This window comes from Melospiza georgiana, chromosome 2 (assembly GCF_028018845.1).
Source record: "Melospiza georgiana isolate bMelGeo1 chromosome 2, bMelGeo1.pri, whole genome shotgun sequence".
NCBI classification, from domain to species: domain Eukaryota; kingdom Metazoa; phylum Chordata; class Aves; order Passeriformes; family Passerellidae; genus Melospiza; species Melospiza georgiana.
Window position 1 is genome coordinate 96,900,895 of NC_080431.1, and position 23,021 is coordinate 96,923,915.

The 23,021-nt window shown below is 51.0% G+C and overlaps 1 protein-coding gene across 1 annotated transcript in view; it reads right to left on the minus strand.

Annotated features, from left to right (window-relative positions):
• CLPB (ClpB family mitochondrial disaggregase) overlaps positions 1-21,255 on the minus strand; it is a 73,821-nt gene extending 52,566 nt beyond the window's left edge. The window contains exons 1-3 of the mRNA XM_058045770.1: positions 20,383-21,255; positions 19,483-19,534; positions 5,783-5,869 (exon numbers count right to left, since the gene is read on the minus strand). Of these exons, the coding sequence (XP_057901753.1) occupies positions 5,783-5,869; positions 19,483-19,534; positions 20,383-21,229 (986 nt within the window). The 5' untranslated portion in view covers positions 21,230-21,255. The remainder of the gene's footprint in view (positions 1-5,782; positions 5,870-19,482; positions 19,535-20,382) is intronic.
• Between the last annotated feature and the right edge of the window lie 1,766 nt (positions 21,256-23,021).

Consider the following 23,021-nt stretch of genomic DNA (forward strand, 5'->3'; position numbering starts at 1 on the left):
CTTGTAATGGCTGCACTAACATATTGTTCAATAAATAAATACATAAATACAATACAGGGGGTGGGGAGATCAATGCTGAGATGGTGGGAGGTGACTGGGGCTGCCTCAAGAGAGATGCTATGCCTGGACCACCGCCGGCAGCTGGGGTTGGTGAACCAAGAAGCCTGGTGATCCCCATGACCGTGTGTTATCAGCACAATGCAAACGCCCGGCTGGGCTTTGATCCGCGGCTGCCCTGAGCTCTGGCAGGAGCCACACAAAGAACATCCTTGCCTGGTTATATCTTAACTGTGCAAAATTCAGCCCAGCAGGAGGGCTGGGAGGAACTGTTGCTCAGATTAAGCTAAATGTGGATGTGTGCCTTCCCAGGAGCATGTTTACAGCTACCCATGGCACAGAGAGCCAGGCAGCCGCAGCAACCCCTTGTGCTGTGATGTGTTATTATTAACCCAGATGAAAATGACTGACTCCTCAAAAAGGAATAAAAAGGAACTATGGAATCCAAAAAAAGGGGAAAAATCTTGAAGGGTGGTAATTGTTATATTCTTCAGTTTTCTTTAGAGTGTGACATGGGTGAATCATGTTTCAGAGGCATGGTGAAGGCACACAAGGGAGTTGAGGAGGGTTAGCAGCCCTGCTCCCTGCCTGGAGCAGGCAGAAAATGTGAAGAGAAGCCATTTCTGTGGCTTGGAGAGGTGCAGGAACCTGCTAAATTGACAGCATCACATTGTGCCTCAGTTGCAAGATATCAGAGGGTGTTCATCCCTGAAAACAGAGATGCTCATGCCCCAGGGTCTGAGATGGGGGTGCTGCCAAGGCAGAGGTGTGAGTAACAGCTGCAGGAACAGCCAAGTGGTCACTGTTCATCAAAAACACCCAGACAGGAAGTGGCTGAAAGTCAATGCCCCAGTTTGTAGGATCAGGCCCTCCTAACATTCTGTCACCACAGCTGAAACCCACACCCAACTCTGCAGCTCTCTGACAGGTGACACATTGGGCCCTATCTTCTTCCAAAGGTACTCAGATATTTCTCCAGCTCCACTGCAGACAGCTCTGAATGACTTGCCTAAAGTGAAAGGAGTGAAGAAACCCCCATGGAACAGATGTATGTACCTAATATAGACAACAAGACTGCACCAGTTCATCATGTCACTGCCTGTAGACAGGGAACAGCTCCAGATCAGTCACCCTTCACCAATCTCAGAACAAACCCACTAGAAAATCACAGTGCACGAGGAATTGTCATTACCAATATAAAACAGCCACAGAGCATCTTCAATGCACATGTGGATGAGGCACAGCTCCCAGCAGTGTACATGGAGGCAAGGAACAAACTCCTTCCTGACTCCTCTCCCTAAGGAGGGCTGGAGTGCTGGCCCAAGCCCTGCTGGTTCCATGGGAGAACCTTTGATCTTCACAGAAAGGCAGAGAAGGAAAAGGAGAGCCAAGGCTCAGGGAGGAGTCATTTGGCATTGGTCATTCCCAGAAGAAAGGTGTTGAGAAGCAAAGGTGAAGAAATGCAAAGAGATGCAGACCTGAAGAGGAAGGCAGAAGAAGAAAAGGTGTGCAGGAAATAAAAGCTGCAAAAAGAAAATGAAGATGAGCAGATGATGTAGGGAAGAGTCAAGGGGAATTTGGAGGCTAAAGCCCCCAGTGAAACAGGAAGGCAAAGCTCAGCATGTCCTGGCAGTGCACTGTCAGAAATCTGTGCCCTGGGCTGATCCCACAGCATGGACAGCAGAGGAGGGGGCAATTCTGACCCTCTGTTCCTCTCAGGCGAGACCCTACATGCAGTGCTGCCTCCATCTCTGGGCCACCCAAAATCAGAAGGATGTGAAGCTGCTGGAGTGAGTCCAGAGGGGAACAAAATGATGTTCTGAGAGCTGGAGCACTTCTGTCCAATTAAAACATGGGTATTGCTGCTGCTGCTACTGTGAAAGCCTTTATGGAGACTTGCACAGGCTTGAACTGCACTTGAACTGCATTCTGAGAAAGCAATCCCTGTGAGTGCACCCAGGTGCTCCTCCCCACCACCTAAGCCATGCAGAAAACTCTGGAAGCCCAAAAATCACAGAATCACAGAACCATTTAGGTTGGAAAACCCCTTTGAGATCATTGAGTGCAACTGTTCCTCCAGCACTACCAAGGCCACCACTAAACTTTGTCCCCAGGTGCCACTTCCATAGGACTTTTAAATCCCTCCAGGGATGGTGACCCCACCACTGCACTGGGCAGTCTCTTCCAGGGTTTGACAATATTTTCAGGCTTGGAATTTTCCTTAATAGCCATCCTCAAGCTCCTATGGCACAATTTGAGGCCGTTTCCTGTTTTCCCCTGTCCCTTGTTACCTTGAAGAAGAAGGTGACCCCCATCTGGCTCCACCCACCTCTCAGGGAGTTTTACAGAGTGAGAAGGTCGCTCCTGAGCCTCCTTTTCTCCAGGCTGAGACCCCCAGCTCCCCCAGCCACCCCTCATCAGACTCATGCTCATACTCCAGCCTTCAGAGTTGCTGCCCAGGTGTTGTGCCAATGTGGTTGAATGGGAGCAGAAGCAGGTTCCAGTGTTTTTCACAACTACTCAAACTTATCCCACTGGGACTCAGATTTTCCATGCTGCTCTGTGCATTAGTCTCCCCTACCACACAAGCAGTTCTCTGCCTCAGAGGAGGCAGAGGAGGCTGAGGAGATGACTTGATATTTCACTGTCACTTTATTTCTGTGGAAATGATAAAAATCGGAGTAGCTGATAACCAGATATAGAAAAGGTCACTATTCTACAGAATACAGCCATACAGCTAAAGTCCTACCTGCTTTGGGGTTTCATTTATGATAGCTTTATTGCTTATTTTAACAAATGCCCAAACCCCACAAAGCTCTGAGTATGCATTTAATTAAAGCTTAAATACTAAAAGTATGACAATGCTATGGCAATTCCCACAGCAATGGGAATTACACACAAAACCTTCCTTTGCTGCTGTAAACATGGTCACAGCTGATGTGTCTTTAGCCCACAACCCAGTTACAACATGTATCATCATGGAGCCAAAATATTTGGACATTGTCTCATGTAAAAATGAAACTCTAAATATCTGTCTCCACTAGATCCACTACTGTATCTCCCCTCCCAGGCAGACACCAGTCTCCTCCAGACCTATCCATGGCAATATTGCAGAATGCTTCTTAATGCCTCCCCACATTTTAGATACAAGACATTTCCAAGAGGAAGAAGATGATCACTGTTTTGCTGTAAAAAGAAAAGATGGACCCCAAACTTGCCTTCCAGCATGCTGGATTTCATCTTGTAGCTGATGGCAACTGACAGAAATCATTAAAGCAGTGCCTCTGGAATTAAATTAAACAGATGGACTGGGGCTGTCTAATTGGAAGAGTGAGGGCTGTGGAAATTGGGAAACATGACAAAGCTAAAGGACAGGTCACAGAAATCTCCAGCGCACAGCGGAGACTGAAAACATCGTTCCTCTCTGAAAAACACCTTTGGAAAGGGGTTGAGGATGAAGGCTTCCTTTTTATTAGCTGAAAACACTCATCCCAATTCCCAGCATGCCAGCCCTTCAAAACCATGCTGAGGAACCTGTGGAGGTATCATTAGCCATAAAATAGGAAGTGGTGAGAAAGCCAATAAGTTAAAATGGAATGACCTTGATCTTTTTGCAGGCAAGCAGTACCTGTAGGTCCTGTTCAGCTGGCTGCACCTCAGCCATCTTTGAGCCAGGGACAGCCCAGCTCACATCTCCAGAGGTGCTGGCCTGAGGTGTGAAGGACCAAAAGTCATAACAACTTCAAATCCATCACATCAGGTGGATTACACAGGCAATTGGACAAGGAAGGATGGCTTCACACTGCCAGAGGACAGGGTTAGATTGAATATAGGGAAGTAATTCTACCTTGAGAGAGTGGTGAGGCTCAGGCACAGGTTGCCCAGAGAAGCTGTGGCAGCCCCATCCCTGAAAGTGTCCCAGACCAGGTTGGACTGGGCTTGGAGCAACCTGGTCTAGTGGAAGGTGCTCCTGCTCACAGCAGAAGGGTGGAAGTGGAGGATCTTCAAGGTCCCTTCCAACCCATGATACTGATTCTGAGATCAGCTGCTGTGGCTGGAGAAAGCAGATTTAGAGCACAACCTTTTACAGAGGACCACACTCTATAAACAAAACCATCCTGCATCCTTGTGCCTTTGACTCCTCCCTTCCCCATTACACCCTGGCCACAACATCTAGCTTCAGTTACACAGTTCACCCTGTGGACTAGGTCGATTAACAAACCATTTGTAAGAATTTCAAACTCTCTGTGGGTCATGATCCAGCTCAATGCATTTCCCACTCTGCACTGTGAACATTTCAAGTCTAGAAACAGGACTGAGGGCCAAAACCTTGTCTGGCACAATGCCAGAGCTGTTACATAAGCAATAAGCTTTCATTTATGTTTGCCTCCAGAAAGGATAGAATCAGAATCACAAAGGTGGGAAAAGACCTTTAAGATCAAGTCCAACAGTATCTAATTACTCTTCTGCTATCTGGAGAAAAGTTATACTGAGCTTCAGGTATTCAAGGTCTTCTTAATTTTCACTTTAAGTCAGTATTCATCTAAAATGTGGGAAAAATAAACAGAATTTGCCCAACACAGCCAAACCCTTTTTCTTTTGGCCAGGTACACAACAAAGACAGACGTGGTGATGACTCTGCCCTCTCAGAAGGGACCAGCCTGGAGTCCACACTTTTTTTGTCAAGATGTTTTCATTAGCATTTCCACTTGATTTTAGGCCTGATTTTAGGTAATTATTGTCCCATGAACAGCCTTTCTCCCTGTCTCCCCTTAGCCTTTGCAACTCGGGAAGTCCTGTTCTGCTTCACCAGTCACTTGGAATGGTCAACAGTCGTCACACTCTGCTGCTGACCATTGTCCACTGGGAAAGGTGGGAGGCTCCCAAGCCCATCCCTTCATGGGCAGGCAAATAACAGAGCCCGTTGCTGCTCGGACATCAAAGTTAAACAAACATTCACAAGCCCCCACCTCTGGGCCTGTTTTAAGGAGCTCCCTGAGGAGGTCACGACTTTCAGCTTGTCATAGCACACATCAAAGTTTGCACCACACACGAACTCAGCACATGGATTGGGATAGTGTCACCCGAGAGCGGATATTCAGCCTTTGTGCACTGCTTTAATCCTGTGTTTTCCCAAGTAATTAAGCTTTTTTGCTTATGAACTTGTGACTAAGTAAAGCATCCCTGAGAGGTTGTAACATCAAAGCTCATTCTCCCGTCTGTCCCACATTTTCCAAAATTGGATTTCTTTTTCTCTTTTTTTCCTTAAATAAAAAAAACCTAATTGAATTTAGTTGTAGACTGAATATATTTAGGAGTGTCTTTAAAAGGTTACAAGAAGCCAGAGTGATCATCATGGGAACTGTGGAGCAAGGGCACAGCATTCAGCCCCAGTGACACCATCCCCAGGGAGAAGATATGGGACAGGAGGGATTTTGGCTGGTGGGGTGCCCACCACAACAACATCCCACAGGTATGGGCTCATCCATGGCCAAAACCTGAGAGCTGGTGTGGAATGGCACCATCAGTTCAGCTGTCACATCCGCGGGACGGGGGAGCAGCCTGCCCTGATCTTTTACACCACATGCTAGGCACAAGGAGAGTGATAAGCTCCCTTGGGTTAAGCTTCACAACACATCCCAAACTTTATGAGGACCCTCTACAGAGCTCAGTGTGACTTTAGGAAAAGGTTGAAGTGAGTAATCATGATGTGAGATGCACATACCTGGAGTGCCTGCTGATAGCTGCCACCATGAGAGCCGTCCAGCCAAGCTTGTGCCTTGCATTCACATCTGTGCCTTCTTCCAACAACCTGGAAAGGGGAGAGATATGGTCAGGAAACAGATATGAAGAGAGCACCTCAGGCATTCTGGAGCTAATGAGGGAAAGCAGAATGTTTTACTGTGCAGGCACCTGCTCCAGCATGGCCCAAAAAAGACCCAACATGAAGTTGATTCAATAGTTCTCAAAGGTGACCAAACTTAAACAAACATTCAGGTGATGGCAATCCCACTCCTTTCAAAGGGTGCAATGCCAGCATCTTGCTTTCTGTATTGTTTGTACATTTGTTTATTTATTCTGTTCAGTCTAATTTCTGAAGAACCAATCAGTAGCAAAACTGATAAACCCAATGACATTTGAATCCTTCGGCTGCAAAGCACCCATTAGGCTTCAGAAGCAGCTCAGTGGACCTCCAAAGCCCATGCCACCTGCAGACACTTCACAGTTTTCTCATACAGCATAAGAACAAATAAGACAACCCTTAAATATATTAGGAACCATACTATCCTCATGTCTCCAAAATTTTCTCAGCTTTTGCAAGATAATGGCAAGGGACAGATTTTGCAGCAGATACTTTAGCTCAACCTATAACATGTGCTGAACCCAGGCAGTATGAAATGATAGTTCTCTCTGCATACCATAAGGAAGAAAGGAAGTTCAGAATTGAGACACAAATTTTACAGTGCTCAAGTTAAATGAGACAAACTCTAAACCCTGCATGTTCAAGCCATAGAATCAAAGAACGATTCACAGAAAGGTTTGTGCTAGAAGGTACCTTGAAGGCCATCTTGTTCCATCACTTCTGCCATAGGCATGGAGCACCTTCCATTAGACCAGGTTGCTCCAAGACCTGTCCAACCTGGCCTTTGACACTTCCAGGGAGGGGGCAGCCACAGCATCTCTGGGCAACCTGTGCCAGGGCCTCACCACCCTCTCAAGGAAGAACTTCTTTGCCATGTCTAATGTAGATCTCCCCTCTGTCAGTTTGAAGCCATTTTCCCTTGTCCTGCCACTTTCTGCCTGTGTAAAAGGTCCCTCCACACAACCAAATCCATGATTACAAACCCATTTTTCTTGCAGGAGCAAGGTGCTGCCAGTACCAAGACAGGGAAGCTGTGGGTCAGGCTTTAGAAAGCAGGGTGGACCATGCAAGAGTCATCAGTTCTCTGCCCCTTGGTTTATCCCTCTCCCTTTTCACACATTAAGGCTTTTTCATCTTCCTTTCTGGGTGAGGCTGTCCCTGCACAGTGCATCCTCCACACAGGTATAACAGGGAAGAGCTGTCATTAAACTCCCTGCTGGGAGACACACAAGTGAACACAGCAGCCATGCTCCACCTGTGCAAGCAACACACTTGAAGTCTTAAAATTCTGCCCAGAATCTCAGGCAAGGAAGTCAAGGTCAGGTTGAGTGCCTGCATGCACTGAACAAGTCAGATCAGCTCTTTAAGGACCTGGAGAGGTTCACATCAGAACTTAGACAGCCTTTCCAAATTCCTCACCCTTGGTCTGCTCTGGTGGCAATGCTCTCACTGGTTAACAGTGCTGGGATGGAATGAGTGAAAAGGAGGTAAACGAACCATATTCCTCTTCCTACAGTTGGGAAAAAAAAAGGAAAGCTGGTCCAGAGAACACTCACAGATATACCCAGGGTGTCTTGCCAACCTTCCTCCACCTCATTGGAAACCTCCACAGTAGTTTCACTAGAAACTTATCCCAAGGAACAAATACACTTACATACAGAGACACCTGGTGTGTTCAACCTGAATAAGAGAAGGCTCCAGGGAGAACTTAGAGCCTTTGCCAGTGCCTAAAGGGGCTCCAAAAGACCTGGAGAAGGGACTTTGGACAAGGGCCTGGAGTGACAGGACAAGAGGGAATGGCTTCCCATTGACAGAGGACAGGGTTAGATGGGATATCAGGAAGAAATTCTTGGATGTGAGGGTGGTGAGGCTGTGGCACAAGTTTCCCAAAGAAGCTGTGGCTGTCTTATCCCTGGGAGTGTCCAATACCAGGTTGGACAGGGCTTCTGGCAGCCTGGTCTAGTGGAAGCTGTCCCTGTCCATGGCAGAAGGGTTGGAACTAGATAGTCTTGGAGCTCCCTCCCAACCAAACCCCTCAGTGCTACGATACATGGTATGATAATCCTAAAGTTATTTCCAAGTAGCAATGCCTGAACTTTGGCTGGTATCTTGAGCACAGCTGAACACAGTTCACCCACTGACTGGACAAACCAGCCAGATAAACATCATGTGAATAAAAAGCCTGTATTCCTCTCCAGCTGAACTACTTGCCTTACTTGACAGAGAGTAGGGCTTGAGAGCCAACAGGCAGATGGCTTCAGCCAAGCCCTACACAGAAGCATGTTGGTGAACTCTTCTGACTGGGTGGTGGTAGGATACACAGGGAATGGGTCTGGGTGGACAATCTCACCACCCTTTTTTTGACAGGAGTGGCCAGTGTTAGTGCCGTGGTTCTGGATGCTCTGAACTGTTCATCACACACTTGGAGAGAAACCTAATAGCTGAAATGCTAGAATCATAACTGGCAGCCTCCATTTGTAGCTCCCAACTGTGACTCAGGAGGCTGTGACCACTGTAAATTACCACAGCACCAACAGAAGCTTTATGTTCTCTTTACCAGGGTTACAATTTAAAGTTCAGTGGTAATGAACTATCTGGCAGTCAACAACGGGACCTAGGTCCAAAGAAGTCTGATACTTGAAGAACAAATTTTCACACAGAATCCACTCCAGATCCAATTTTGATTTCCTTTTTCTATGTGGTTTAATACCTGAAGAACCACCCAGCAGTGTGATGGAGAGCAGGGATGATTCACCTACAGCCTTATGGGGGTTTGGATCTACACAGCCCTGCATATGGCTAACATTGGTCAAGCTGCAGCCCCTGCACTATCCAGGGGCCCAGTAAACTCATCTGGGGAGGTGCACAAGAGCAGCCTTGGCCCCCTGCAGAGTATGGCACAGAATTATGGAATCATTTGGGTTGGAAAAGCCCCTCTGAGACCATTGAATCCAACCATTCCCCCAGCACTGCCAAGCTCACTACTAACCCACATCCCCAAGTGCTGCATCCACACATCTATTACATCCCTCCAGGGATGGGGATTCCACCACTGCCCTGGGCAGCCTGTGCCAGGGCTGGACAGCCCTTTCTATGAAGAATTTGTGAAATATCCTTATGCTTTCTCCTTCTGCCAGCACCACATCCCTGCAAGTGAATGCCAAGATTGTGCTGCCAGTTCTGCAGTGCTGAGGAGCACTCTCAGACAACAGAATGCTGAAAGGAGAAATATCCCTGTGCAGCCCCACAGCTTTCCATCCTGGTGATGTGCCCAGACACACAGGGGAGAGCAGATTGCTATCTGCACAGATCAGCTCCCTTTGCAGCTCCCCTTACAGAGGTGTTTGCACTCACAACAGAGATAAGGTAGCCTGACTCAGACCCATGGCTGCTGCTGGTCACACTGTCACCTGCTCCAGCTGGAAGGACACTGCCTGCAGCAGAAATCCACACCACAGCTCCATCTGTGCCACCATGTGTGCCGTGTCCTCTGCACAGGCACAGGGAGCTGCTCCCTCAGCTGGAAAACTGCTTGCTCGCTGCCACTGAAGGAACAAACTCACACCCAGCTCCCCCAGACCCCAAGGAGCCATTCCCACCAGCACCAGAGCTCAGGATGCAAGGGCAGACATCTTACTGTCTCCCCTGACTCACCCTAATTACTTCCAACAATCCTTTCCCAGATATTGTGATGCCAAATCCCCTTCCACCTGTCTCACAGAGGTGTGGACCAACATGTCCAAGTCATTTCTGAATTTCATTGTATTTACTTGTCCATTTGGAAATCATTTGAAAGCAGGAACATTCACATCACCCCCTTCCTACATTGTGTCACTGTGACAGCCTAATAGCCACAGAAAATCCAGGAAATAAATGCATCTGGATGACAAGGGAGAGGGAGCCTGAAGAAAGATCCCAGAAGGGGCATGGTAACCCCAACACCAAAACTGCAGGTGAGAAGGCATCAGCTATGCCAGGATGGAGGCACACAAACCCCTTCAGGCTGGGAGCTTCTGCCTGGCAATAAAAGCCTTAAAGCCCAACACCAACCACTGATTAATATCCCCAGCAGAGTTTAACTGATGTAATTTTGCAAAGCATCAGGCCCATTTGCACGTGACCGTGGTGTTTATATGATTTTACATTAAAGGGGCAGAGAGACCATCCTGGTCACCTGCCAGCCACTGGGTTGCTCTGCTGCAAAGAGTCTGTCTTAATTTCACCTGTCATGAGTTTTAACATTTCATGGGAGGGTTTGGACTGGAAATGACCTTGAAGATCATCCAGTTCCAATCCCACTGTCACATCCTGGGACACCTTCCCCTAGACCAGTTTGCTCCAAGCCCCATCCAACCTGTCCTTGAACACTTCCAGGGATGGGGTAGCCATGTGAATGGATATTTCTTTCCCAGTTTCTTCCCTGCATTATGGCAGTGTGAAGTCAACCCCCTTCTCCTGTTACATTTGTTTTCTCATAAATAGGACTTGCAGTGTAACTCTTCAATATATCCCTGTGAGAAAAAGGACAGGACATCAGCCCTTATTTCAAATAAAAAGATGATGTTTTAAACTAAAAGATGAGAGATTTACATTAGACATTGGGAAGAAGTTCTTCCCTGTGAAGTTGGTGAGGCCCTGGCACAGGTTGCCCAGAGCAGCTGTGGCTGCCCCATCCCTGGAAGTGTCCAAAGTCAGGCTGGACGGGGCTTTGAGCAACCTGGTTTAGTGGGAGGTGTCCTTGTCCATGGCAAAGGGTTGGGACTAGATGATCTTTAAGGTCCCTTCCAACCAAAGCCATTCTACCATCCTGTGATTTTAGAATTCTCAAGACACTTTGGAGCCAGTGAAAAATACCTATGAGTACTGAAAGGCTTTTTTCTCTACAGACACACCGGAAGGACATACTGAATAATGAATTATCTTCATTTTTTAAACAAAATAATGAAAGAGATCCTCGTCTGGCAGCCAAACCTGTTTAATCATCGTGCATCCAACAGGAAGGATGCTGGAGCCTCTCCTGTGGCATTAGGTTACAGGCTTGGAGCAAAGGTATTAGGATCAGTCAAGTAGTTTTCCATTCAGGAATCTAGATCATCATAAGCATCTGGAATGCCACATCACTGAGCCCAGCGAGGGAATTACTTGTATCATACCATCTACCATAATATGCATTGACATTTCATTTAGAAGCTGGACTGCTTTTTTTTTTTTTTTTTTGGTTAAATCATTGCAAGATGCTCAGCAACTTAACAGATTTTCAGACAACTGAACTTTATGTTCAGGGTCTTCAGGCCCACCATTTATTTCTTCTCCGCCTGATTTAATGATATGACAATCGATAAAGCCAAGACCACTGCTCAGATCCCAGACAGCCAAATGTATTTACCAGCAGGAGTATTTTATTTTAATTAAATAAAATACTCTGATCAATGTTTAGGATGTTTATCCACATTTTAACCAAGTAAGATCCAGGACACTCCCCTCCTAAGGAGTTTCTCACATGGATACAGCTCTATTAGCGCCATTTCCAGTGTTTCTCAAATGACAAACTGTTCTTTGACTGCAGTGGTGGCACCAAGATGTCCCTTCCCCTGGCAGGAGTTGGACTGGATGACCTTTAAATGTCTCTTCCAACATGAACTCTTCTGGGATGCTGCAATTCAAGACCTGGTCAGGGGAAGAGCCCTGAACCAGAGCTGGTGCTGTTTGTGACTGGGGAAGTACTCATATTTAAGGGATTTCAATAATTTTTTTTTTTTGGTAATGGTTTTAGGGCAGAAAGTTGACAGATGGCAGGGTTAGATTTAATATTAGGGAGAATTTTTTCCCTATGAGTGTGGTAAGGCACTGGCACAGGCTGCCCAGGGAAGCCATGTCTGCCTCATCCCTTTAAGTGTTCAAGGACAAGCTGGATGGGGCTTGAAGCAACCTGGTCTAGTGGAAAGTGTCCCTGCCCATGGCAGGGGGTTGGAACTGGGCGAGCTTTAAGGTCGTTTCCAACCCAAACCACTCTGTGATTCCCTGACTCTATGAACATCCCTGTCTGCTGTGGAATTTGCTGAAGGAATCTGGGCAGAGCAGCACCTACTGCTTTGTGCATATGCCCTATTTTAGCCAAGCCAGCAGCTCCCAAGCTTTAGCACTTTGATCCCTGCAGAAGAGATACAGAGCGCACATCGCAGCGATGAGCCTTCTCCCCCCCTGCCCCCGGACAGATGTGCCTTCTATTCACCCGTCACTGGGGTTCTGGGTGACTGACTCGGTGACACTGCTGAGCCCAGAGGGCATGTTTGAGTTTGTGCTCAGTGCTGGGAGCATGCCCAGCACTCCATCCTGACAGGTGGAGGAAGAGGAAGCTGGAAACTTGAACTTTTGCAACAACAATAGCTTCTGTTTCTGTCAGCCTCTTAGACATTTTCCCCAGCCCTGTCCCAATATGTCACTGTTTAACTGCAGAGTGTGAGACACCCTCAGATGTGCTCACCCTCTTGGGAACTGCTCTCTGCTTTGCAGAAGAAGGGGGGAAGTAAAACATCCCAACTGAACAGTATCTTGGAACATGAAAGCACAATCCCTGCTAGATTTTCCTGCCAGGGAAAGGATCTGCTTGGACAGGAGGACACAGTGAGCTGCTTGAAACCCTTTAATGTGGCTGTTGTATTCTTGGAGAGAGCTCATTGCTGTCTCTCACCCCTCACCCTTTGCAGGGCCAGAAACACACCATGGTGCTCTGTGAAAACATGGAGCAGCACATTGTGGGGAAGGGAGGGAAGGGAAGGGGAAGGGAGAGAGGAACAGCATTTCTGTGCAGCTCTCAAGGCAGGAAAGCTGCTCCCAGGACACAGGGGATCCTGGAGGAATCCTGGTAAGCCTAGCCCTGACAGCACAAACAGGCTAGGGGCCAAGGAGAAACTCCTGGAAACAAATTCTCAAAATCAAAGGGAAGCTCTTATAAATCCAAGTTTGAGGAGGTGAAGCCAACTCGAAGAGGAGAGCAGGTCTGGGAGCACAGAGGGTGGGCAAAACCACCATGGGCGAAGCACATGGAGTGGGAAAAGTCAAAGAGGTACAACCCAAGCATGAAAAGGCCAATACAGACATGTGAGTAGCTGTAGCTGCCCCATGCCTGTAAGTGTTCAAAACCATGTTGGACAGGGCATGGAGCAATTTGGATTAGTAGAAGATGTCCCTGTCCATGGCAGGGGGCTGGAAGTGGATGAGCTCAAAATCCCCTCCATCCCAAATCCTTCTGTGATTTGACAGGTGGCATCACCAGGTTTGGAAGGGCATGTGAAACCTTACATGGAACAGTCCCAGTTCAGTCACCCCAATGCAACAGCTGAGCTGTGTGCCAGAAAAATACCCTACCAGCCTTCAGCCTGCTCTGGCAGAGCCAGCAGTGTAAGTGGGAAATGAGCCATCACTGTTTGCAGAGGAATTTGAGCACAATACACTAATTTCTGACAATCCATTGCTACAGGAGGTGGCATGTGTTACCTGCTTGACTTACAGTGCACAGGTCTGAACCCACATGTCAGACTCCCTCACATCCACCAACACTCACATTTATGTGCTGTGTAAGCAGCATGCTTTTAACCTGCTACCTCACATCTTCCAAGGTGTCCCTTAGCTCCTGAGCTGTGAGGAAAGTGGAATAATTGTGGAATAATTGCTCCCCTGGTTGTACAGGCCACATCCATGCTGGTGGACTGCTGCTCCTCCAAACCCAGAGCTGCTCAGGAGGCTTTCCTGCACTCAGCCCTGCTGATAAACATCTCCATAACTGGAATTAACCCTGTGATGTTCCCAGGAGTATTCCAGGTGTGTTGGTGTCTGCTTCTAGAGAGAGGGAACTGGGATTTATGGGCTTTAAAGCTGTTTTGGACAGAAGAATGAGATCTCCTGTTGGTTTGGCACCGACTGCAGAGACACTGCTCTGTGACTCAGTGTGCAAACTCAAACAATCCTGGGAGGGCAAAATACACCAAGAAGCAGATGAAAAAGGGCAGTTTTCCAGCTATCTAGAATAGGAAAGCACAGCACAAATATGTCTCCCCCAATACTTCATTGCCAACATGAAGAAATCTGGGCTGTTGTATGTGCTCTGAACTCCAGCAGCCACAGGCCAGTTCAAACTCAATAATCAGTAACAAGACTTTCACTGAAACACCGTCCTGGAAAATCTGGTCATTTAGGAGAAAAGATTAAAGGGGACATTTACATGATAAACATATTGTTGTCCTAAAAATCCTAGGTGTCTGTAACTCAGATACAGAAAAATGCAGGCTCAACATCATATATAAGCATGGAGCAGTGGAAAAAAAATATAATTATAAATCATCTTCCAATCCTGTTTCCAACCTGCTCCCACTACCCCTGCTGAAGATGTCACAGCTGTTCAGGACTGAGATAAGGTACATGATGGCTAGTGGCCAGGAGCCAATGACATGACTCTTCTGCTCACCCTACAAAGCATTCAGGCAATTCAGGCACCCCTCGAGCCTCAGTCATGACACTCACAACTATGCTGTGAGAGAAGATGCTTCAACAGGTACAACATGGTTCCCATAAAGGCCCACCTCCTCCACACAGTGCCTTTCAATGATCTGATGTTCCAGGTAAACAAAGCCAGACACACTGCACAGGGATTTTTTACCCAGTCTCTGAATTCTTGTAACGAACACTTGAGCAAGGAAGCAAACAAAATACTGGGGGGCTGTACCCCCAGTCCAGCCCCCAAACTGGAGAGAACTGAAAGGGTTATAGCTGGGAGAGACCTTAAAGCTCATCTTGTTTCTACTCCCTCCCATGAGCAGGAACACCTCCCACTGCCCTTCCACCCTGGCCTTGAACACTTCCAGGGACAGGGATGGGGGAGATTTTGCTCAATGAGCTGTGCTGCTTACAAACAAGGGAGAAGAGACAAGCCCGGTCTGGAGGAGGCAGAACTGCCATGAGTCAGAGCCAAGATGAGTGGTGCTGCTTGAAAATTGAGAGATCACTGTTTGGGGCAATCAAGCCTGACTTAGCTGTTTCTGCATCTCCTCCAACTAAAAAATCAGCTTGGAGAGAGCAGTCTCAGCTGAAGCAAACTGACATGGAGCTTCCTGCCCCACTGCCACGTCTGTCTGGATCCCTGTGAGAGCGGGAGAGCACCTGGTCAGCTCCAGATCTCATTACTAGACAGATCTGAGTGGCTGCCTGCTGTTAGGAATGAGGCTGATAACAGCCATCTGACACATGCTCTGTGTCTCCATGAGTCACAGCTGCACAGGGCTGAGGAAAACACTGCTCCATCATGCTTATCTGCTCAGGAAACTGCTGAAAGCCTGTGCTCTTGGGGTGGCTTACTAAGAAACAAAGCTGGAACACAAGGAATCAATATTAATACTGAATATCAACACAAGTGGGAGTGAGGTGGGCATTTTTTTTATGCCTTTGCTTCTTGCTTTCCCTCCAAATGCACAGAACAACTGAGGGTGAGGGAAATTAAACTATCTACATCAATTAGGTATTATATTTTGTGCTGGCTAACAGCATGAAGGGCTTGGTGGGAAGAGCTGGTTTGCCACATGCTCCAAAGGGGATGCTCTCAGAAGTTAGCACATTCTCTCAGGTCAATGAAGAATTCAGCCTGGTTCCCTGCATTCAACAAGTGGTTAGAGATGAGAAAACCTGGCTGGAAGCTCAGAGGAGCCAGAGATGGTAGAGGCAAGCCTACAGCAGAGGGCTGGATTCAGCCTGTGGATAGGCATTCTTCCCACAGCAATATAAATGTGTATTCCAGTGAGGTCTGTCTGCTATGCCTGAAAGGCCTGCTCCTTTTCAGAGTTAAAAATCACTGCTTGGAATAATCACAAAATCATGGAATGGTTTGGGTTGGGAGAAACCTGAAAGTTCAGCTAGTTCTAACCCCCTCTGCCATGGGCAGGGACACCTTCCACTTGACCTGGTTGCTCCAAGCCCCATCCAACCTGGCCTTGATCACTTCCAGGGATGGGGCAGCCACAGCTTCTCTGGCCAGCCTGTGCCAGGGACTCCCCACCCTCACAGGGAAGAATTTCTTCCCAATATCCCATCTAACTCTGCCCTCCATCAGTTTGAAGCCATCCTCCCTTGCCCTGTCACTCCATGCCCTTGGAGTCCCTCTTCAGCTGTCATGGAGCCCCTTTAGGCACTGGCAGGGGCTTCCAGCTCTCTCAGGAGCCTTAAACACCCCAGCTCTCCCAGCCTGTCTCCAGAACAGAGGAGCTCCAGCCCTTGGAGCGTCTCCATGGCCTCCTCTGGGCTCACTCCAGCAGCTCCACAGCCTTTTCATGATGAGGGCCCCAGAGCTAGAATCAGGTGGGATCTCATGATCTTCTTGGTACCGCTCACCCTCTCTCACACAGCCATTTTCCACACCTCAGACTAAGACTGTATTTCCTAGTAACTGTATTCTGGTGTTTTCATGTGCAGAGGGCCATGACCAGCTGCCAGCTGAAGGCACTGGGAAAAGATCAGCATCCCCCTTCAGACCAGCTTGAAGCTGGATAAGAAACACCACCCCAGGGGACAGACAATGCAGGCAGGGGACAGCAGTGTGGCAAGAGGACAGGTAATGTTCCATGGATGGCTGCCCAGCTGGATTGTCACACTCCCACCCTGTCAAAGCTCAGTCTGGACTTTACCCCTTGCAGGTGGAGAGAGCATTGAAGGCAAGACTGTTTGTGTTTCCTCTGTCAGCTCTGCAGCAGGTCTGGCAATCTTGGGCTGTGGAAGTTTGTTGTAAAGAGATTCATGGAATCAGACAGTGGTTGGGGTGGGAAGCACCTTTTGGAGATCACTGTGTCCAACCTTCTCCTTGAGCAGGTTCACCCAGAGCAGGCTGCAAAGGATTGTGTCCAAGTGGGGTTTGAATATCCCTGAGGAAGAAGATTCCACAGGCTCTCTAGGCAGGCTGTTCCAGTGCTCTGTCACACTCACAGCACAAAGTTCTTTCTCACATTGAGATGGAACTTCCTGTGCACCAGTTTCTCCTGATGCCTCTTGCCCCATTGCTGGGCCCTATGGAGCAGAACTGGTCAATCCTCTGACAACCTCCCTGCAGACACTGACAGACACAGATGAGTTCCCCTCTCAAGTTGTGTCCTCTTGAGGCTGCACAGCCCCATCTCCCTCAGCCTTTGCTTGTAAGAGGGATGCTCCAGTCCCTTCATCGTGTTTGAGGCTGAAACTGCCTGCAGCAGGGCAGGTCATGATTTTTACCATTCATGCTTCTCACACAGGCAAAAAGCAGGGTTAGGCACAGCTTCAAACAGTGGGAGGGCTGCCAGCCCCACAGGGAACAGGATGGGAAGGAAGGCCCAGGAGAGCCTTTGCAGAGGGATCTGGACAGGCTGGCTCCATGGGTTGAGGTCACCCTATGAGGTTTCAATAAGGCCAAGTGCTGGGTCCTGCACCTGGGTCACCACAACCCTGTGCAGAGATACAAGCTGAGAGCAGAGTGGCTGAAAGGGCACAGCAGGAAAGGCCCTGGGGGTGCTGGCTGACAGTGGCTGAACATAAGCCAGGTGTGGCAAGAATGCAAATGGTACCCTAACTTGTATCAGCTACAGTGTGGCCAGCAAGCCCAAGGCAGATCCTTGTTCCCTTGCACTGGGCAAGGCACCTCAAATCCTGTGTGCAGTGTGAGGCTCCTCGTGAGCAGAAAGACTTGGAGGTGCTGGATGGGTCCAGAGAAGGACAGGGAAGCTGCTCAAGGCTCTGGACCAAAGGGGCTCATGAGGAGAGGCTGAGGGAGGTGGGGGGACACCCTGGAGAAAAGGAGGTTCAGAGGGACCTTCTCACTCTGTACAGCTCTGTGGAAGGGGGGTGTAGCCAGATGGGGATCAGGCTATTCTCACAGGTAACAAATGACTGTATTGGAGGAAAAAACAGCCTCAAGTTGTGCTATGGGAGGTTTGGGTTGGATGTTTGGGAAAATTTCTTCATGGAAAATGTCATCAAGCCCTGGTGCAGGCTGCTCAGGGCAGTGGTGGAGTCCCCATCCCTGGAGGGATTGAACAGACATGCAGATGTGGCACTTGGGGACACAGCTTAGTGGTGGGCTTGGCAGTGCTGGGGGAATGGTTGGACTCAATGATCTCAGAGGGCTTTTCCAACCCAAGTGATTCTGTGATTCTGTGACAGAGCACAGAAACAAAGGGAGAAGCTGCAGACGTGCAGCCCAGCAGGATGGCATACAGCCACCAGCCCTGCCCTGAGCAGCTGGAGCACAGAGCATCCCTCTTGCTGATCTGCCTGACCAGGCTCACAAATCACCCAGACATCCCTGAACAGCAGCTTCCTGCAATTACAAGCAGCAGAACACATGTGCCAATTAGCTGCACACCAATATCCTCTTTGGCCCTTGATCTAGGCCAGATCTCAGCCCTGGGGTGCAGCAGAGCCAGGTGCTTCATCCAAGATCCTGGAAACTGGATGGAACATCCCCTGGCTGCAGGCCAAGAGGGCTCTCCTCTCCCTGTCCTCTTCTGCATCCATCCTCTGCTTCTACACAGGGATGGCAGCTCCTACCTCCCCAGGGGCCTGTGCTGGGTGGGACATCTCAGCCAGAGACAGGAACACATGTGTGGTGTACACAGGAGAGCAGCAATGGCTCTTCCCATCCTACACAAGCTGCCAGGCTGCCAAAGGGTCTGCATTCTATACTGGCTGAGGACAGCACTTGGGAGACCTCTGGCATTATGAGACAGACCAGGTAGGAGTGCCAGGATCCGTTCAAGAAGCAGCTCCAAGGTTCTCACACTTCTCTTCCCACTTTAGGGCAGACTTGTTTTCCTCCCACAGTGCCAGAGCTTGTCCCCAGCATTGGGTGGAGCCATCACTGGAGCACGTCAGTGACATGGCACTGCTGCTCACAAACCATCCTGAGAACCTCTGAGTCCCTCCCTGGAGGTTTGGCCGCAGAAAGAAGGTGCCTCCTGGGGACTACACATGCTGAGCCTGGCCCTTTGTTACCCCCATCGGGGAATATAATGCTGCCAGATGCACCTGAAAGGTGCCATGGCACCACCCCAGTGAGGCAGGCACACCCAACTGGGACAAAAAGCCTGCTGCCATGGGACAGGAGCTCTGGAGATGCTCCACTCCCTAACAGCTATGTCATTGGTCACCCAACCACTCACTTCCCTGACTTCCTTGGCTGGGTAGAGCTCTCTCCTCTGCTCCTTGTGGGACCAAAGGCCCCTGGAGAACTGCTGACTCAGGCTGAGGAACCCCCAAGGGCAGTTTGTTCAGAGACAGACCCCAAGAGATGAGCTTCTGCAGTGTGTACACCCACATCTGCACAGTATGGCCTCACACTGTCCTCTCTCAGCACAGGGATCTGCAATCCACCTCCTACCCAACAGGTAAGGGTGCTCCCCATCTGTCCCCACCCACTCTGGATCTGAGAGGGTGAGGGGAGCATCCCATGGGGGCTGGGAGCAGCCAGACCCTTCCTTCCCCGTGTGCTGACAGGTTTTTCCTGCCCTCCCAGCCCTTGGGACACTGCTCTCATGTCTCAGAACTCTGCTCACCTCTTGACTTCTGAAACGTTGTTAATCCTTGCAGCTTCCAGAAGAGCATCCTCTGAAATGCAGACAGAAGGGAGGAGGGAGTTAGCAGGGAGAACACACATGGGCACCCTAATCTGGAATGTGCAGGGGCTGCTGCTGCTGCTCAGAGCTCTCACTGACCACCCCAGTGAGCAAGAGCCCAATCCTGCCAGCAGGTTATCTGAAAGCTCCCCGCTGCTTGGTGACTGACTGCAGCCCCCAGCACACACCCTGAGAACAGCAGCAGGCATCCCAGGGCAGTGGGCACTGTCACCCCACGGTGTCAGCCTCAGCTAGAGGTTCCCAGACACCACAGAAGCGTTCCTACACAGAGTCAGAATGACACCCCCTGGCTAGAGAAGGGAAGAGCAGCATTCAGCTCTGGGAGATGGGATAAGGGACGGGTTGGGAGGGACCTAAAATGCTTATCTCATTTCACCTCTCTGCCACGAGAAGGGACTCTTTGCACCAGACCACGCTGCTCCCAGCCTTGTCCATGAACACTTCCAAGGGATGGGGCAGCCACAGCTTCTCTGGGCAACCTGTGCCAGGGCCTCACCAAACCTCACAGGCAAGAATTTCTTCCCAATATTCCATCTAAGCCTGCCCTCAGGGTTGGAAGAAAACAGTCAGTGGGAAACCATTCCCCCTTATCCTGTCTCTCCATACCCATGTCTAAAGTCTCTCCCTAGCTCTCTTGGAGCCCCTTTATGCACTAAAGCATTAAGGATAACCCTTCCCAGGTTACAGCCAGCAGGCAGGTTCCATCCCCAAGGAGGGACCCCACATCCCCTCCCAAAGGGCAGGGGACTCTCCAAAGGGACTCTCTGTGCTGCATCCCACGCCTCCCGCCCTGGGGCCGGCCCCAGCAGCGATAGTCACCCTTGGACAGGCGGTCCCGCAGGTAGCAGTAAGCCAGCGCAGCGATGAGGGCAGGCAGCCCTGCTCCCGGGGAGCAGCTCCCAGCTCCACTCTGACGCCCGCCGGGGTCTCCCGCATGACAGCAGCGCTGCTCTGCGCCCGAGGGCCATGGCGCCGGCTCTCTGAGGGATGCCATGCGGCTGGACGATGCTGCTGGCACAAGGCAGCCATTGCTGGCCGGGCGGGTGGCAGGTGGCCGGGGTGTCTGCAGTGCGGCCAGGCCTGGAACAGGCAGCCCGGGCCTCTCCGCTGCGGTGCTGCCCTTTAGGCCTGGCCCATTACCTAAGGGAGAGCCCCCGGGCACCGGGCCCACTGACAAAGTGGGGCCTGGCGGGGCAGCCACCGGAGAGCCCCCGGGCGCCGGGCCCATTGGCAAAGTGGGGCCTGGCGGGGCAGCCACCGGAGAGACCCCGGGCACCGGGCCCACTGATAAAGTGGGGCCTGGCGGGGCAGCCACCGGAGAGACCCCGGGCACCGGGCCCATTGGCAAAGTGGGGCCTGGCGGGGCAGCCACCGGAGAGCCCCCGGGCACCGGCCCCGCTACCGGGGGTTCGCCCCCCAGGCTCCCCTGTCGCCCCCTGCAGGCAGTGGTCCGCCATGACAGCCTCGCGCCTGAGGTCGGAGCGAGCCCACGGCGCCCCCTGGCGGCCAATACCGGGAGCAGCCGCAGCCGGGCGCCCCCGGCCCCCTCAGCCCCGGCCGCCGCCGCAGTCCCGTAGGTCGCACGTGACGGCGACCACCATGGCCGCGCTCGGAGGAGCCGCGCCAGCCCCTGCGGCAGCGGCCACAACGCCAGAGACGCCAGCATAGCTCCCTCGCTCCTCCCGCTGCGCCACTCGCACCTTACCCCCCCCCGTCGCTGAGGCCGGTGGACAAGATGGCGGCTTGCCGGCCGGCGGAGCTTGATGAAGAGAGCGGCGCAAGGCGTGCCGGGAGATGTAGTCCCCACCACGCCCTACGGCGCGCTTATCCGCCGCGGCGGACTACAACCCCCAGGAGGCACCGCGGCGCGGCCTTCCCGGGGCATGCCGGGAAGCCGGCGTCTGCTGCGGGACATGCAGGGGAGTAGTGGCGGGCGGGCTCCGGCAGGGGGCGCAGCGCGGGTCGGGGCAGGGCGCTCGGGCGCGTGCCTGTGTGACGCAGTGGGGTCGCGCGCGCGGGGGCGGGCACGGACGGACGGACGGACAGACAGACAGACGCCAAACACTCACATGGACACTCGTGCACACGCGTTTATTCACACACGGGGCGCACACAAACGCGTGCACTGGCGCGCACGCACAGGGGCGTTTCTGCGTGCACAAATGCAGTGCTGCACCTGCGCACACCTGCAGGCACGCGTGCTCTCCTGTGCACGCATCCCCTGGGCAGCGGGGCACACGCGTGTGCAGCGCCTGTACCCCCAGGCAAGGCTTCATGTGGTGCTATGAATGAATCCTGGGCATCTGCTGCAGGCTGGGCTCAGCGCAGATGCCTCTGGGGGACGCCTGTGTGGGTACATCTGTGTGTGAGTGCCTTCCCGCCCAGGATTTGCCACCAGCAATTCCCATTCTACCCATTTCCTCCTGTTTCACCCCAATTCCCTCAATTTCCCATTATCCCAGCAGTTGTTTGCCCAGTTGGCCGTCCCACCAGCACTCCAGCGCTTCTACGGGGTCTGACAAACTTCTGGATTAAACAGAGCTGGTAAGAAGATGCATTTTAGGGATTTGATAAAAAAAAAATTAGAAGACTTGGTTTTATTGCCTGAATTACTGATTTCTGCATTTAGCTCTGCACACTCCAAATACTGATTTCTGCATCTGCTCCTTGCAGATGTGGGATGGTTGAGCAGGAATAAGGATAGGGACCCAGGGATCTGAGAAAGAACCAGGAATGTGGGAGAGGAAGGTGTCAGAAATGGGCATTTCTGCACCCTGACTGGGGCCAGCAGGACTGGGAGTTGTTACAGAAATCCCAGTGCTCCCAGTTCCCCAGTCCACTTCCCCTAGCTCCATCAGCTCAGCGCTCCCACTTCCCCAGCCCAGCTCCATTAGCTCAGTGCTCCTAGTTTCCCAACTCCTTTAGCCCAGTGCTGGTAGTTCCCCAGCCTAGTTCTTACTGCCAGATCAGCCCACAGCTCCCCATTCCCCAGCCCAGCTTCTCCACACTGAGTGTTTGCTGCCCTTGCTCAGTTGCTCAGTCCAGTTCTTCCAGCTCTGATAGCCCAGTTCCCCCGGGTACCCAGCCCAGTCTCTCCAGCTCCTCCCACCATGCTCTCCAGCTCAGCTCAACAGCTTCTCCAGCCCAGCTCCCCCATTCCCCCAGCCTGTCCTCCCTATGCCATGGCTTCCATGCCATCTGTGTTCCAGACTAGGAATGGCATGTGGTGCCACATGGCTGGACTTGCTGGGAATGTGAGTGCTCCCGCTTCCAGTGGCAGGAGTGCTGGGGCTGGGAAGGGCTATAGTATGATGGCTTTCACCTTTCTGCTTCCCTGGATACAGGGAAAGGCCAGGCTTTCATAGCAGAGCTGGCAGAAAGGGCAAGGAGAGAAGGATGAGGGGAGAGGGTCCCCCTGCACCAGCCACAGCACCCAAGCATCTACTGTGGGTGTTCAC